The sequence below is a fragment of the Penaeus japonicus genome, unplaced genomic scaffold (assembly GCF_977035675.1).
Source record: "Penaeus japonicus unplaced genomic scaffold, GWHDUDI00000001_assembly GWHDUDI00000008, whole genome shotgun sequence".
NCBI classification, from domain to species: Eukaryota; Metazoa; Arthropoda; class Malacostraca; order Decapoda; family Penaeidae; genus Penaeus; species Penaeus japonicus.
In genome coordinates, this window is record NW_028234410.1 from 38,946,566 (window position 1) to 38,962,284 (window position 15,719).

At 38.9% G+C, this 15,719-nt stretch overlaps 1 protein-coding gene across 1 annotated transcript; it reads right to left on the reverse strand.

Moving 5' to 3' along the window:
- Positions 1-9,308: 9,308 nt before the first annotated feature.
- On the reverse strand, positions 9,309-15,364 carry CtsL1 (cathepsin L). Its single transcript, XM_043020647.2, has 7 exons — positions 15,232-15,364; positions 12,771-12,869; positions 12,387-12,539; positions 11,918-12,124; positions 11,391-11,582; positions 10,832-10,997; positions 9,309-10,202 (listed from the first exon to the last, which is right to left on the reverse strand). Exons 2-7 carry the CDS (start codon positions 12,867-12,869, stop codon positions 9,994-9,996), a joined length of 1,026 nt encoding a protein of 341 aa, XP_042876581.1. The 5' UTR covers positions 15,232-15,364; the 3' UTR covers positions 9,309-9,993.
- Between the last annotated feature and the right edge of the window lie 355 nt (positions 15,365-15,719).

Genomic DNA, 15,719 nt, shown 5'->3' on the forward strand with positions numbered 1-15,719 from the left:
TTCTCATTCTCTTTGGCTCCACCTTCTCCTCCTCTTCCTAATATTCTTCTTCCTCTTTCTCCTCCTCCTTCTCTTCTTCTTCCTTCTTCTCTTCCTCCTCCTCCTCCTCCATATCCTCCTACTCTTCCTTATTATTATTATCATTTTTATCATTATTATTATTATTATCATTATTATTATCATCATTCATCCTCCTCCTCCTTATTCTTATTATTATTCTCTTTCTTCTTCTTCCTCCTCTTCCTGTTCCTACTTCTACTCTTTCTTTCTTTCTCAGTTTGTCTTTCTTGCTCTCCCCATTCCTTTCTTTCTTGACATCTGTCTGTTAATTTTATTTTATCTCTGCTCTCTCTCTCTCTCTCTCTTTCTTTCTTTATCTGCTCTCTCTCTCTTCCCTCTGCTCTTTCTCTCTCTCTATCTATCTCTATCTATCGCTCTCTCTCTCACTGTCTCTCTATCTCTATTTATCTCTCTCTCTCACTCTCTCTCTCTCCATCTCCCCACCTCCTTCTTTCACCCTCCCTCAAGCTATAGAAAACAAAATAAAAGACAAAAACACAGAAAAGAATTCAGACGAAGTAAAAAAAAATACAAAAATCCCTTCCACCTGTCTCTTTCCTCCAAAAACGAACAAGCAAATCTCCCACCTGCCTCACCCCTTCCCCCCCTCCCCCTCACCTCTCTCCCTCACCCCCTCCTATTCCCTCACCTTCTCCCCCTCCCCTCATCCCACTCACCCCTCCCCCTCTTCCCCTCACCTCTCAACCCCGCCCCCTCTTACCCTCCCCCATCACCCTCACCCCCACCCTACCCCACCCCCTTCTCCTCCCCTCTCATCCCTCATCCCCACCCCTCCCCCTTCTTCCCCTCTCCCTCCCTATCCCCTCACTCACTCCCCCCTCTTCCCCTCCCCCCCCCCCCTCCCCCACTTTCTTCCCCTCACCCCACCCCCACCCCCCACCCCGCCACGTGCACCGCTGGGACGCCAGAGAGAGAGAGAGAGAGAGATAGAGATAGATAGATAGATAGAGAGTGAGAGAGAGAGAGAAAGAGGAGAGAAAGGTGAGAGAGAGAGAGAGAAGAGAGAGAGAAAGAGAGTGAGAGAGAGAGGAGAGAGAGAGAGAGGAGAGAGAGAAAGAGGAGAGAGAGAGAGAGAGAGAGAGACAGAAGAGAGAGAGAGAGAGACAGACAGAACAGAGAGAGAGAGAGAGAGGAGGGGGAGAGTGAGAGAGAGAGACAGGAGGGAGAGAGAGAGAGAGAGAGAGAGAGAGAGAGAGAGAGAGAGAGAGAGAGAGAGAGAGAGGGAAAGAGAGAGAGCGAGAGAGAGAGAGAGCGAGAGACAGATCAAGATTGTACTAGCGGACTATTTTCCGCGGAAAACGGCTATTTCGAGGCGGGTCGTGGCGGCGGCGGCGGCGGAGGAGGAGGAGACGCGACGCGACGTGGCTCGGTGAGTCGGCGAGAGGAGTCTCTGAGTCGCCAGTTGCTCTTCGATGAGTCTCTCTTGTTAAATCGAGGGAGCGTGACCCCTCGGGCGGCCGGGCGGTGTGACTGACACTCGCAGACACGCGGAGGGGGGATTACTGTACATGACAGTGCTTGTATGAATATGTGTGTGTGTGTATAATATATATATAAATATATATGTATATATATATATATATATATGTATATATATACACATATATATGTATATATATATATATATATATATATATATATATATATATGTATATATATATATATAGATATATATACATCATCAACCACACCATACCCAGAAACCAGGTCACTATACCCACCGAAATACATGGCCGATCTGCAACGCGTTATCCAGAGGCCACGTGCGGTAGACGAGCGATAGCACGATCAGCTGATAGTCTGCCTGTATTTATTTATATAAAGGCGTGACTGGCCTCGAGCACTAGGCCAGGGTCGAACGAGGGCGTCGGGGGGGGAGGGGGGGGGGGGTATACAGCCACTTGTCCTGATGCCATTCGGGTAAAGAGGTTAATTAAGATGCTCAGGTGGAGGCGGGGGAGGGAGAGGGGGATGGGAGGGAGGAAGAGGGAGGGAGGGGGGAGGGAGGGAGGGGGTGAATGGGAGGGAGGGAGGGAGGATGAGGGAAGGAGGGAAGGAGGGTGAATGGGAGGGAGGGATGGAGGGAGGGAAGGAGGGAGGGGGGTGGGAGGGGGAGAATGAGAGGGAGGGAGGAGGGAGGGAGGGAGGGAGGGAGGGAGGGAGGGAGGGGGGGGGAGGGAGGGAGGGAGGGAGGGAGGAAGAGGGAGGGAGGGAGGGAGAATGGGAGGGGAGGAAGGATGGAGAGAGGGAGGGAGGGAAGGAGGGGAGGGAGGGAGGGAGGGGAGGGAGAAAGGGAGGGAGGGGGGAGGAGAGGAGAGGAGAGGAGAGGAGAGAGAGAGAGGGAGGGGGGAGGAGAGGAGAGAGAGAGAGAGAGAGAGAGAGAGAGAGAGAGAGAGAGAGAGAGAGAGAGAGAGAGAGAGAGAGAGGAAGAAACAGAAAGAAACAGAAAGAAAAGAGATAGAAAGAGAAAAGAAGAGAGAGAGATAAAAAACAAATTACTTCATTTGAAAACTCCAGCACAAATCCATAAACATCGCACAGACACCGATAATTTATAAATAATATATATATATTTTTATGTGAAACAACTCAAACAAAATTATTAAAAGAAAAACAATAGACAAAAGTACAGCACAACAAGATGGTTCAAATCGCTGCGCATCCTGATTTTCATTTGACTCGTTACGTCTACCAGCTATTATTGTAGAATGCGTTCGTTTCTATTCCTGTTTGCAATTCATGTCTTAGTCATGTGCAGAGAGCTTGCAATCCCCCCCCCCCTGACTTCTCACTTAAACGAGGGTTTCAGATTAACTTATATTTGTATGTTTATTGAATGGTATTCTAACTGTCAATTTAGTTGGCACTAATCTAAGTTGGTTTTGCTATATTCATATTTATATAAATAGTTACATCAACACAGTCACACACATCCACACACACACATACATACACACGCATACACACACACAAACACACACACACATACACAGACACACACACACACACACACATACACACATGCACACATATATACATGTGTGTGTGATATTATTATCGCCATTATTATCATCATTATCACTATCAACACCATTAATATTTTCATTATCGGAGGAGAGAGGAGAGAGGAGAGGAGAGAGAGGAGATGAGAGGAGATGAGAGAGAGAGAGGGGATATGAGAGAGGGGGGAGAGAGAGAGAGAGAGAGAGAAAGAGAGAGAGAGAAAAAGAGAGAGAGACATGCAGAAATACAACAGAAATAGAAATAAAATAAGATAGAAAATAAATAGCATAGAAATACACACAGAGATTAAAACAGACAGATAGGAAGAGGGAGAGAGATCCGTGAACAGAGAGACCGAGAGAGAGACACGGAAACAAACACAAACAAACATACACATAAAGAGATAGAGCGATAAGTAAACATACAATGAGAGAAATAGGTTGGCGTGGGTGGAGCGTGGGTGGAGCGTAGGTGGAGCGTGGGTGGAGCGTGGGTGGAGGGTGGGTGGAGGGTGTAGGCCAATTCAGGGAAGAACCAGATGGAGAGAGAGGGAGAGAGGGTAGGGGTGGTAGGGGGGAGGTAGGGAGGGGGAAGAGGTAGGGAGGGGGAAGGGAGGGGGGAGGAGGAAGGAGAGGTAGTGAGAGGGAAGGAGGAAGGGGAAAAAGCTGGGAAGGAGGAAGGAAGAGGGGAGGGGAGAGAGCGAAAAGGGAAGGGAAAGAAGAGGGAAAAGAAAGGGGAGGGTAAGGAGGAGGAGGAGGAGAGGAAAGGGGAAGAAAAGGGGAGAAGGAGGGAGGGGAGAGAGAAGGAGAGAGACAGAGAGGGGAAAGGAGAGGGTAGGGAGAGGGGGGAGACATAAAAGCGAGTGTAAGGGAAGAGGCGAGAGGGGGTATGAAGAGGAGGGGAGGGGAGGAGGAGGAGGAGGTGAGGACGATATAGATAGTGAGGAAAGAGGGTTACGCAGGAATAAGGGGGAGGGGGAAGGAGGAGGGAGAAGAGGGAGGGGAAGAGGGGGGAGGGAGAAGAAGGAGGAGGAGGGAGGGAGAAGAGGGAGGGGGAATGGGAGGGAGGGGGAAAGGAGAGGAAGAGGAGAGGAAGAAGAAGGAGGAGGAGGGAGGGAGGGGGAAGGAGGAGGGGGAAGGAGGGAGAAGAGGAGGAGAGGAGAGAGAGGAGAAGGAGGAAGAGGGAGGGGGAGGGGGAGGAAAACAGTGTGAATCGAATTGGAAAATGCTCGATTGTGAAAAAGTATTTTTAGGGAGAATAAGAATTATCAAAACTATTTACAAAATGAAAGGCAAAAGGAAATGGAAAAAATAGATAATTGGAATAGGAGAATAAAGTGCATTATAATAAGAAATCTATAGATTTCGTATCATAAATGATTATAAAAAAATGACTAACTTCCAGTAATTCACTTCCTACAAATATCTTTAAATTTCAAAACATTGAGAGAAAAAAATAGATCGTAAAAATATATTTCAAAAATAATGAAAGAAAGTCTAATGACGCATTTACATTGATAAGCGAGCCAAAACCGGTAACATCTGCTTCTCCCTTTGGCTCTGAAGTGAATACCTACCCTCGCGTGTGGGTTAATATGCGCACTGAAACTGATGCACACACACACACACACACACACACACACACACACACACACACACACACACACACACACACACACACACACACACACACACACACACACACACACACACAGTCTTTGATCTTGAATAACTTCATGCCCTTGTTTGTATTTCAAATGTCTTTTTTGAAAGAGCTTTTTACCCTCTTTTTTTTTTAACCGGGTATAGTTATATTTAATCCGTGAACTGTTAATTCAGCTTCGAGATGACTTATTAATTAGTCGTTACATATCATATAAAATCGACGTGAAATATGTTAGTGCGTCACGGAAAATTTATTTCCTCTTTTGCTTTGGTGAGGGAAAGAAAACTCACCAAGCCTCCTCTACGTATTTAAGGCTTCACAAAGCTCCTACTATATATCATATCGTTAATCCCAATCTGTAAATTGGGTGTTTACCAAAACGGTTCAATCATAGGGTGAGAGATATACTTATTTCCCGGGGCCTGGCACTTTGGAAGAGCGTGGCAACCGAAGATTATAACGGTTTCTACCAGATGGTAAACAAGAACGAAATAGATAGAGTGCTCGAAGGCCCCAATGCTCCTTTCCCCTCTACCATTCTTCGGCGGTTAAATTAACTGAACGGAGTGTCAGAATCCGCAGCTGTAATTATGATCTCAGTGAGGTCTAAGGCGGTTGCTTGAACGTCTGATATGATATATAATTTCTATGTTCAAATTCTTTCAAATTCTTGCTCCCTGCAGTCGCCTCTCCGTCCTATTCAACAGCTTGGTTCTCTTCAGTGGAAAAAGAATTCAACTAGTATTTTAGTATAATGAGACAAAACCTATGTATTAACTTATATATATATATATTTGGGGAAAACCCGATAATAATCATAAGTCAGAAATAAATACAAACGTTTTGCATGTGAGTGTTGGACCTTCAGTCAAGAAAAGACACTTGTCATGGCTCTCCTTGGTTGGCTCGGGCAGCGCTGCCACTTCGGGAAAATTTCTCACTAATTTGTGTGTGTCAAGTGGAAGTTTGGTATTTGAACCATATGTAGATTTTTCTTTACTTCTATTCAGTCAGCGGTAATCTTAAATTTCGGATTTGCTCAACTGGAGGTGAGCGAAGACGAAAAGATAAATCCGAAAAGAGCAAGGATGGATAGGACAAAGTGTCGACTTCTTAACGGAAATGCTACAGGAACTGAGGAGTCATTGTTATATTTTTGGTAATTCCGCCTAATCTTAGATTAAATTACCCAGAACTAATATAGATATGACGTTGATCATATTTACCAGTCGTTCAGATTTGAATGTATTGCTATATAGTGTAAGTTTTCTTAACTCGCAAAATGTTACCAATCCATTGCATTGTATTTTTTTTTTCTCTTTTTTTTTTTGTAATCATATAAACCGGCTGTGTGATGGGCAAGAAAAAAAGCTTTATTCCAAGAAATTTCTTTTTAATCGTCATTCATGAACTGAATATTACTGATTAACTAGTAAAACATAAGTCCATTTTGCTGTGTGATTAAAATAAGGTCCATTAATTATCTGATTTTGAATATATCCGTTTTCACGATTTCCTTTTACGTTTTTTTTTTTTTTTTTTTTGTGATTGAATATATGAAATATTCTTAAAGCCTTTCCTTTCGTTTCACAAATAGAAATATTAGCATACTATTTTAACCTGATTTATTCACACGGTTGAGTCCAGGAATAACTATATAAACCCTAACAAAAATAGGCAATACGTATTTTCATGTTTTTAGTTCCTATATTTATATAACACTGAATATAACCCATTTTTTGTTGTCTCATCTTTCTTTTTTTCCGTTACCGTATTCTTAAAACATTTACCAGCAAATTACAAAATTATGATGATAATAATAATAATAATAATAATAATAATAATAATAATAATGATAATAATAATGAATACCGGAAATAGATAGTTATATGAACCAATCAGCTTCATTTTTAAAAAGTGGACTTATATTTTTGTGAAGAACAGCAGTAGGTGGTACCTGCTAAACCAAATTTTCTTTAGTATCACGAAAGTGGTAGAAAACGTTGTTTGTTAACCAGTGGGGAAAAGGTTAGAATTTTATGTGACAAAAAGTAAAAATCAGGAGTTGGTTATGATTTGCTGTGAAATTATCCATCGTCATTCATTTTTTTTTTTTTTTTTTTTTTTTTTTTATAGAATACTATATGGTTTATTGTAATTCTTCCAGGCACTAATCGCTATCAGTATATCTTGTTTTTTTAAGCCTTTTATATCACTATTTTGGATTCAGATTTAAGAATTGAAGTTTTATTAACGGGAATATCAAATGTTCGTTATTGATTTTGTAAAGAGGTTTTGGTGAGCTTTGGCAAAAATATTTTCAAAATTATACACATTAAAATATCACATAAGAATGAATGTATTATTGTTTTAATCCATTAATTACGCAATTCAGAAATCTTATCATCCTCATTTTATTCAATAAATGACAAGGAATGAAAACTCTATGGGAAAAAAATCAGGATTTTATAACAAATTATATGATCACAAAAATGCCATTTTCTAGCCTACCCAAACTATAGCAAATGCATATGACAGCTATTGAGTTTATAAACTATAGGAGGGTATTAACATTAAATAACGAATTATAATATTAATCTTGATCAATAAAACTTGTAGTAATTAAAATAAACTCGACCATTGGGGAGTTAAGTATATTTAAATGTTAGGACTGCGGCCATTTAGTTTAAAGTTAGACATAAAAATGATAAGCATTTTTAATTCCATTTTGCCGCTATTTAAAGTGCCTCTTAATTTCATCTCTGCTTATTTGAGTTTATTTAGATAACTCGAATAGATATCCTAATGTTGTTCAGTATTTCTTTATTAAGCTTTCAAGAATTTTAAGTATGTATATATGTTGAAGACTTATTAATCTGTTATTCACTTCCAACATAAAATGTTTTGTACAGACATTCATTTTCAAGCGTGAGAGGTCAGGGTGGTATAATATTTCAATCTAAAGATTTTGAGCAACCAAAAAATATTTAAAGACATTCAAAAATCCCTCTAAAATGTCTGTCACACTCTAAATATGCAGTATTGATTTTTTTTTTTTCATTCCGTCTTTTCATCAAAGTTCATGTAGAACTTTGATGCTAACATTATTTAAGAAGCAGGAAGAAATAAAAATGAGTTCTGTAAAAAAAATAATAATAATAATAAAAATAAATAAAAAAATAGTAATAATAAAAATAAATAATAATAATAATCAGTAAATACTAAATGTACTGATGGAGGAGAGTTTACAATACTTTATTCATGAACATGTAGTGCAGAAATCCCCACATTATGCAAGAATAAGATTTGTGATTTCACCATACCTAGAAATGAAAACAAGGATTTTAAAATCGTTGTTGTTAATCATCTTGTGTATACTTTATTTTTTGTATTTTGCCAGGTCTTTTTGTTGTTCTTCTGGCCTTTCATCCAAAATGTTTTGCCATGAATTGGTAAAAAATGAAAGTTTATCATAATATTTTCAAACACTTCTTATTTGTAGTTGCATAGAGGCAATGAAAGATGTATACTGTAAATATATCTTCCATATAATAAATAATCAAAATTAAACAATACTTGCTTGTACATTACATATATTTTGCAATTCTATATATTAATCTCGGAAATTCAACAAATACCGAATTTTTTTTCACAAAGAAGAGATTTCATTTGAATATCTTCCTGAAAATGTTTAATAGATGCCAAATTACTATTGTTATGTGACATCAACAAAAGCTTTGGCATGACAATCAAATTTCCATATAAACAAAAACAAACCTGAGGTAAGCACATCATTCACGAGTATTTACTCATTCAAATAAAAATTTAACATGTGCTGAGCAAAGTAATTACATCAATATTACCTATATCGTTACATATATCTAAAAATATTGTTATGCCCATTTATATATTGCATTGATTATGTAAGAGAAACTTTGTGAACGGCAAAACACTCTTACCTTCTACGAAGTTAAAATCTAAGACAATTTCGAAAGTCTAACGTTTCGGGAAACCTTATTTTGCATAAAGCTTTCCTTTGTGGTGAGGTAAACACACTATAGTGCAAGTCACTTTGTTCATTTATTATGATGCATTAAATAATAGTGCCTGAAGAGCAGGATCCACTTCTGAATTGCAACTAATTGCAACGAGTTACCCAGTCAGTGTATCTATAAAAATATGCAGAGAAGATTTGCATAAGTCTTTGTTAATCAGAATTAAGGTCAGGAAACAAAATCTCTTAAATGTCTTCTTTGTTACAGGTTATTTTCACTTTTAAGGTAATTCTCCCTGAAATGAAATCTTTATTCTTTTTCCAGTCACTTTAACTAAACAGATTGTTTCCTCTTTGTTCTGTGATACCTAGTGGAAATGTGAAATAGTGTTTCTCATCAAATTTGATATGACAATTAGTGGGTGTGTTGTGTTCATGTCTTTCTCCATGCAGTTTAGTAGACAAAACTTTTATCTAGAACTATGGTAAAAAAAATACCCAATTTCTTGCATAAGAATAAATAAAATTAAAAGATGCTGGCAAACGGGAATAGTAACACTAAAACAACTTTTAAATATTTATTAAGAAAAACTACATAGCACATTTTATCATCACAGGTGTGTACTCTGATACACAATTCCCCCTGTTCAAATTTCTAGGATCAGAGACATTTTCCTTTCCATATATTTAACCTACAAATATGGCTCACGAAAACACCCGACGACACAATGGACAAACTCAATTGGAGACCAATCCTCTTGTCAAGCGGCGAGAGGAGAGAGAACTCCCACACAACCTTGCAGTTAGTGAGCCTTTCTTTCCCTGACGAGGCAGCCGAATCGACTCTTCCGGGTTAGAAAAATGAACAGCAAAGATTCACGTTTCCTAAATGCTATGACACGGGACAACTCTTGATACAAAAATAAAAAGCCCTAACCTGTTCCTCGCGTGCAAGGAAAGAATGAATTAGAAAAGGTTGCCTTTCTAAATGGTGAAATTGTTTTTATCATACATTTAAGATATCAAATATTTGAAGATGGTGATAAAGACCATTGTAAAAGTTTTTTTTTTTTTCTAAGAACACAGTACCCTCTATATGTGGAACTCACACAAGATGAAACTTAGTGCACAGAATTCAGAAGTATTGCTAATTGCATGGTCTAGGGGCATTGATCCACAAGGAGGAGGGAAAAGAAATGTACTAGGGTAAACATGAACTACAGCTTTAAGGTCTTCCCATTTTCCACCCTTTAAACAAGAGGGAAAGAGGCCGAGGAGGCAATACCGCACTGGTTGTCGCGGTTGCGGGCCATCTTGACGTAGCCCTCATCACCCCAGGTTGTGCCCCAGGAGTTCTTGACCAGCCAGTAGTCAGTGCCGTCATTGTCGACGCCATAACCAACGACAAGGACACCGTGGTCGAGCATCTCGGGAGAGCACTCTGGTTCGATGTAAACACCTGCAAGGAATACGGGTGTTAGGATCTATACGTCCCAATGCCAAATGCAATGAAGAGATGTGGTTTTGTTTATGACCTCCCTGACAAGGAATCACTCCACTTGTAGTCTACTTGGTTTAGTACTGCTTACTCTGAGCCAAACCTTGAGTGGAAGGGATTCCAATCCTTGTCAGGGAATATTATCCATTGAATTTAATCTGTTTCATTCGTGTTCCATCTAATATTGATAATCTTTGTCTATTAAAATTTATCAGGAATTACAGATACAGCCCCCCTATAAGAAAAATGCCTCCTTTGGTCTACTTTAATTTGACTTTTGATCAGTTCAAATTTTTTAATTTGCATATGAATAATGCGAATAATCTGGACACTTTTCTAAAATTATTTTTGCCAAATACTATTCAATGTGCATAGAAGCATATTTCCATAGTGCCCCATTTCATCCTATTGACATAATCAGTTCAGTTCAGACAAATTTGCGAAGACATCGCTTCGCCCGGGCTATATGCACGAGGCTGCCCGGTCTCTGTCAGCTATGAGTGCTGACTCGTCTAATGACATAAAGCGGGAGTGGGAACCTTCTTATCAAAAGATGCACAACAAATAAAATAAACACATAAAAGACCTACCATGGCTGTAGAACTGGAAGGATTCGTGAGAAGCGTCAATGGCCACGGAAACGGGGCCAACGGTGGCAACGGCCTTCTTCAGGGCGTGTTCGCTTCCCTCGCGGACGTCGACAAAGCCCTTGTCCTCAGCGCCAGCACCTCGGGGATTGTAGTGGCACTTCTCATCCTGTTAATGTTCACTGTCATAATTTGGGTCCAAGTATTTTGACTCATTATCAATTCATTTTTGAATATTTATCTGTATGCGAGGCTTTGAAAGATGAAATAGATTCACTTGAAATTAATTTCCAAACAGTAGTCAAGGTTTGATAGGGTCTTTATACAGGCTTTCAAAAGAATGGGAGTAATATTTTGACTTAAAACCTGACTTTAAGAATAAAGATAATTCAATATCAACATCTGAAGCCTTGAAGCTTATAAAAAAGGAAAAGACTACTTAACAAATACTATATACAGTGACAAAGACAATGACCCATCCCTACCACACATAAAAAGTGTATAATCAAGCACTTGCTATCAGTACCCTTTTCCTACCCTATTACTTCCTGCTGTTCCTCACCTCTCCGTCATAAGGGTAGACATCCTCAGTGTCGATGCCTCCGTTCTCCTTGACGTATTCGAAGGCATTGTCCATGAGTCCACCATTGCAGCCGTTGTTGCCGAATTTGCGAGAGCAGTCCACCAGGTTCTGCTCCGAGAGGCTCACCAGCTGTCCGGTCTTGCGGAAGGTCTGTCCCTCCAAGGAGCCCGTCTGCAAAACAAGGGGTTTCAATTGAGGAGAATCTCTTTTATTACTAATGTCTGCCCAGTATTCCTCTTCATTTAACAAAACATTATAATATTACTTGTTTTTTTCCTTATATAATAATAGTTAAACATGAATCATCATCCTAGATGATATAATACTAAAAGACTCCTTTTAACATTTGAGAAAATTAATAGCTATCTGAATACTGAAAAAAACAATTTGACTTCTCTTTCAATAAATAAATAAATAAATAAAAATAAAAACTAATAATGAAATGCCAAAAAATTTCTTCTTCCCGACCGCAAACCACAAAACCAACACCTCTCCACGACACTCACGGCAGAGAAGGCCCAGCAAGATCCGCACTGGCCCTGGTCCTTGATGGGTGTGACGGCCCCCTTGGTCCTCCAGTCAACTTGCTTGGGCAGCTGCACGTCATCATCGGGCTCGATGAAGGTGGCTCCGGTGTATTGGCGGTTGGTCTTGTAGCCCCCAGTGTGGTTGCCACGGAAGCCGTTCATGGTTGAGACGAATTCGTGGTGGAGCTGTGGTCGAGAGAGAGAGGAAGTGAGATTAGGGGGAGAATTTTGAAGCGTCAAAGGTCAGTAATAAAATTCAGACCCAAATCTATCACTTGTACAATCTCTACAAGCTATCATAAAAGACTGTTGTAGAAAAATATATGGTAATGCATTTCTCATATTTTTTTTTCTACAAGAATTCCAATACTAAATCTATCTTTACCTCAAATTCAAACCATACTCATAGCCCAATCCCAAACCATACCCCAGACTCCACCATACTAACCATATCTCCGTATTTGTTCATCTTGAGCTTGTACGTGTGGTGTCCCAGTGAGAAGCCCTTGTTGTGGTTGGCGATCTTGTGCTTGTTCTCTGTGAAGATTTTCATGCGGAACGACTCCTCCACGTCCGTTTCGTACTTTTTGCCATGTTCGAGCTGTTGGGCAGAGATATTTAGACAAATAATGACTAAAATGGAATGAGAAGGAACTCTTGTGAGACACAAGACTATAAGGGAATGAATGATTACATGATTTCTCTCAGTAGACAAAGGATCTAATATAATATTCAACTAGAAATACATATATACAATTGGCACACAAAAGGGACCATATCAAATGAAGAAGAACAAAACACACGAGTAAATCATAGAAAGAACAAGGCTCACCTTGAAGGCTTCCCACTCCTCCAGAACAACAGAGAAGAAGGACACGGCCGATGTGGATGCCACAACGGCCACAAAAACTGCTACACTTATGAATTTCATCTGAAAGGATTAGAGACCATTAGCATTCAACAAGTAAATATGGAAGGACCTGATCATTTTACAAGTTATGAGAAAGAGGTTTTCCTAAAATGCAAGTCCATAAATAACTACATCATAAATTTGCAATAGTTCCCATTTTGCTGAAGAAACAAAAATTAACAAAAACAAAAAGCCTTCAAAAGTACTACAGTATCCCATAGCACTAAAGACTCTTAAAGCTTGCACAGCACAAGGGATTTAACACACAAGCTGAATACTAACAATCTTAGTATGAATATATGAATAAACATGCGTACACAAGAGTAAAATTACTTCCTTGAATGTACCGTCTATAAAATGCTCAAGGATTGTCCTTTGCTGTTGTAGCATTCTGAGAAGGACTTGGTTTAAAGTGAAAGTTTAACTTACATTTTCATGGGTATTAGGTTTAACTCAAAGTCTTACATTCTGACCTCTTGGATGTCTACCCTCCTAATGTGGGGTCATTATGATATTAGATATATGATTTATTACTAAGTAACAGCCAGGAACAGATATTTTTCTCTCTCTCTCTCTCTCTCTCTCTCTCTCTCTCTCTCTCTCTCTCTCTCTCTCTCTCTCTCTCTCTCTCTCTCTCTCTCTCTCTCTCTCTCTCTCTCTCTCTCTCTCTATATATATATATATATAAATTCTTTCCGTCTGTGACTTTTAGACACTGGTTGAGAAGGGTACCAGTACACAACCTTTTTGAATGAAAATTCCACAATACAAAACGAAGGATAAGATGATCAGGATACAAAATATTCAAAAGGCCCCTGAGTGTTCCCTGATAGTCTGTTCGCTGCTGTTGACTCTCTGGCAATGGCAAACAATGCTCTAGCACATGCATGGACATGATAGAGCTCATAGGTCTCTCTGGAAACACTAACTCAAAAATAATAACAACAGTCCAAGCTATATCATGTCTTTGTGTAATTAGTAATGGTTTGCGGATGCTGGAAGGAGCACGTGACACGTAAGCTAACAGGATAACATTAGATAGTAGATTGACCACTAATCAACAAGGGAAGTTTCGTGTCCTGTTTCATAATATCATGGAAAAACATGTCTCATTTGGTGAGCTACTACAAGCACCTTCTCTAAACAATTCCAACTGAAATCCGACTATGTAACCGAAATGCCAGACAATTACCCTCCACTCGAGAAATTGCTCGCTCACTTACACATATCTCTCACACGACAATCCTATTACCATTAGTGAGTTATTCATCTAAGTCATCTCTTTGAGAATTTAAACCTCTCTAGGCAATGAAGACCGCATAAATTGACAAGCTAAGCAGGCTTATTTTTTAAGTCTCTTATTGTGTGGTGTATTTAAGCTACATTTAATCACCTCCTTTGGTTGGAAAAGGAGTTTTAAGTATGCATATACATTCCCGTTACTTGTTGGGTTGTGTATCACCATTAAAAAAGTCACAATCTATATATAATGGTTTAATCTTCACACTTTCTTTGTTTCAGAAAGCAAAATGCAAGCTACTTCTAATGTCTCATCATAATAGCACTCTTTAAAAATGAAAGTAATTGACAATACATACAAAATCGAAGCATATTTGCCATAAATTCACTCAATAAAACATCAGAGGAATGAACAGAAGTCAATAACGAGAAACTGACAGGGACACCATAAGTCAATACAATAGAAAAAGCCAATATTATTAGGAAAAAATTCCTTTCCATCAAATATTCATCCAACAAACACAAAAATCCGATTAAAAGCCCTAATAACCACTAGAATAATAACGAAATAATATAAAAACTCATAGACCAGCCCATAGCAACACAAACCCAACAAAACGAGTAAAAAAAAAGGAAAAAAAAAAAAACTGGTTTGACTTCTCCCTAATGTCAAACTTCAAAACTTAACCGAACTTCTAATCAGAGAAAGTCTCTCGTGATAACTTCTAGAAAGTTGTTGATGTTAAAGTTTTGTTAAAGAAAAAAAGAAAAAAAATAATGAACGGAAATGATCATGTGACAATCTATGACCTCATTAAATGTCATTATTTTCGGTTGCTGTTCTCGGATTCTTGTGTTTTTTTGTGTGTGTCTTTTGAAGAAATATATAGCTTTAGAAAGGGGAATGGGTGTTTTCTTTGTGGTATTTGACACAAAGGAGAAACTAGGAATTTGTGATTGGTCTTTGATGCGCACTTCCTTACTGACGCAATGACGATTTGCGAGATATTGGATGAATTATTTGATCTGATTTATACGAAATACTGTGGCATATTAGTTATACTAAGTGAGTCTCGGTGTAATTTAGTCGCTGTTAAATAATTAGAACAAAGAGCATTGTAACAAGACTTGCTGTACACCTCACCTTGTAATGTTTACCCCGCACTGCCACAAAAATTCGAGTTTCCTCCTATTTATACTCCTCTGAAACGTGTTGTACTGCCATCTAAAACTTTAAATAAAAGACATCATACTTAAATCACATCATACAAAACAACTACATTTGAACCTTGTACCTCCAAACATATGGTTGAATCAATCTACATCGTATTCACTATGTCAAATATATCAAATAGCTATTATTTTATCGAACGTCTGGCAGGGAAGATCACCGCCATTGGCTGAGTCATTTTATTCACATGACTAGATTTTCTGGCTTTATTTTGTATAATTCTTGTATATGGCGGATGCTATTCATTGAGTCACTGTTCAATGTAAGGGATTCTTTGTGTTGTTGAAATGATCTTGTTTTGGTTAAGGAATCTTTTAAATTGCGCGGTCAATAACCCCTTCAAAGTGTTATACATAGGCTGTCAACTACAAAGGATTATGTATGTATTTTCTTTCCTTTTT

Coding starts and splice junctions, on each gene's coding strand:
- CtsL1 (XM_043020647.2), bottom strand. CDS start 12,869: ATGAAATTCATAAGTGTAGCAGTTTTTGTGGCCGTTGTGGCATCCACA. Junction 12,540..12,770: donor AGGAGTGGGAAGCCTTCAAG/GTGAGCCTTGTT, acceptor TCTGCCCAACAG/CTCGAACATGGCAAAAAGTA. Junction 10,998..11,390: donor TCTACCCTTATGACGGAGAG/GTGAGGAACAGC, acceptor GAACATTAACAG/GATGAGAAGTGCCACTACAA.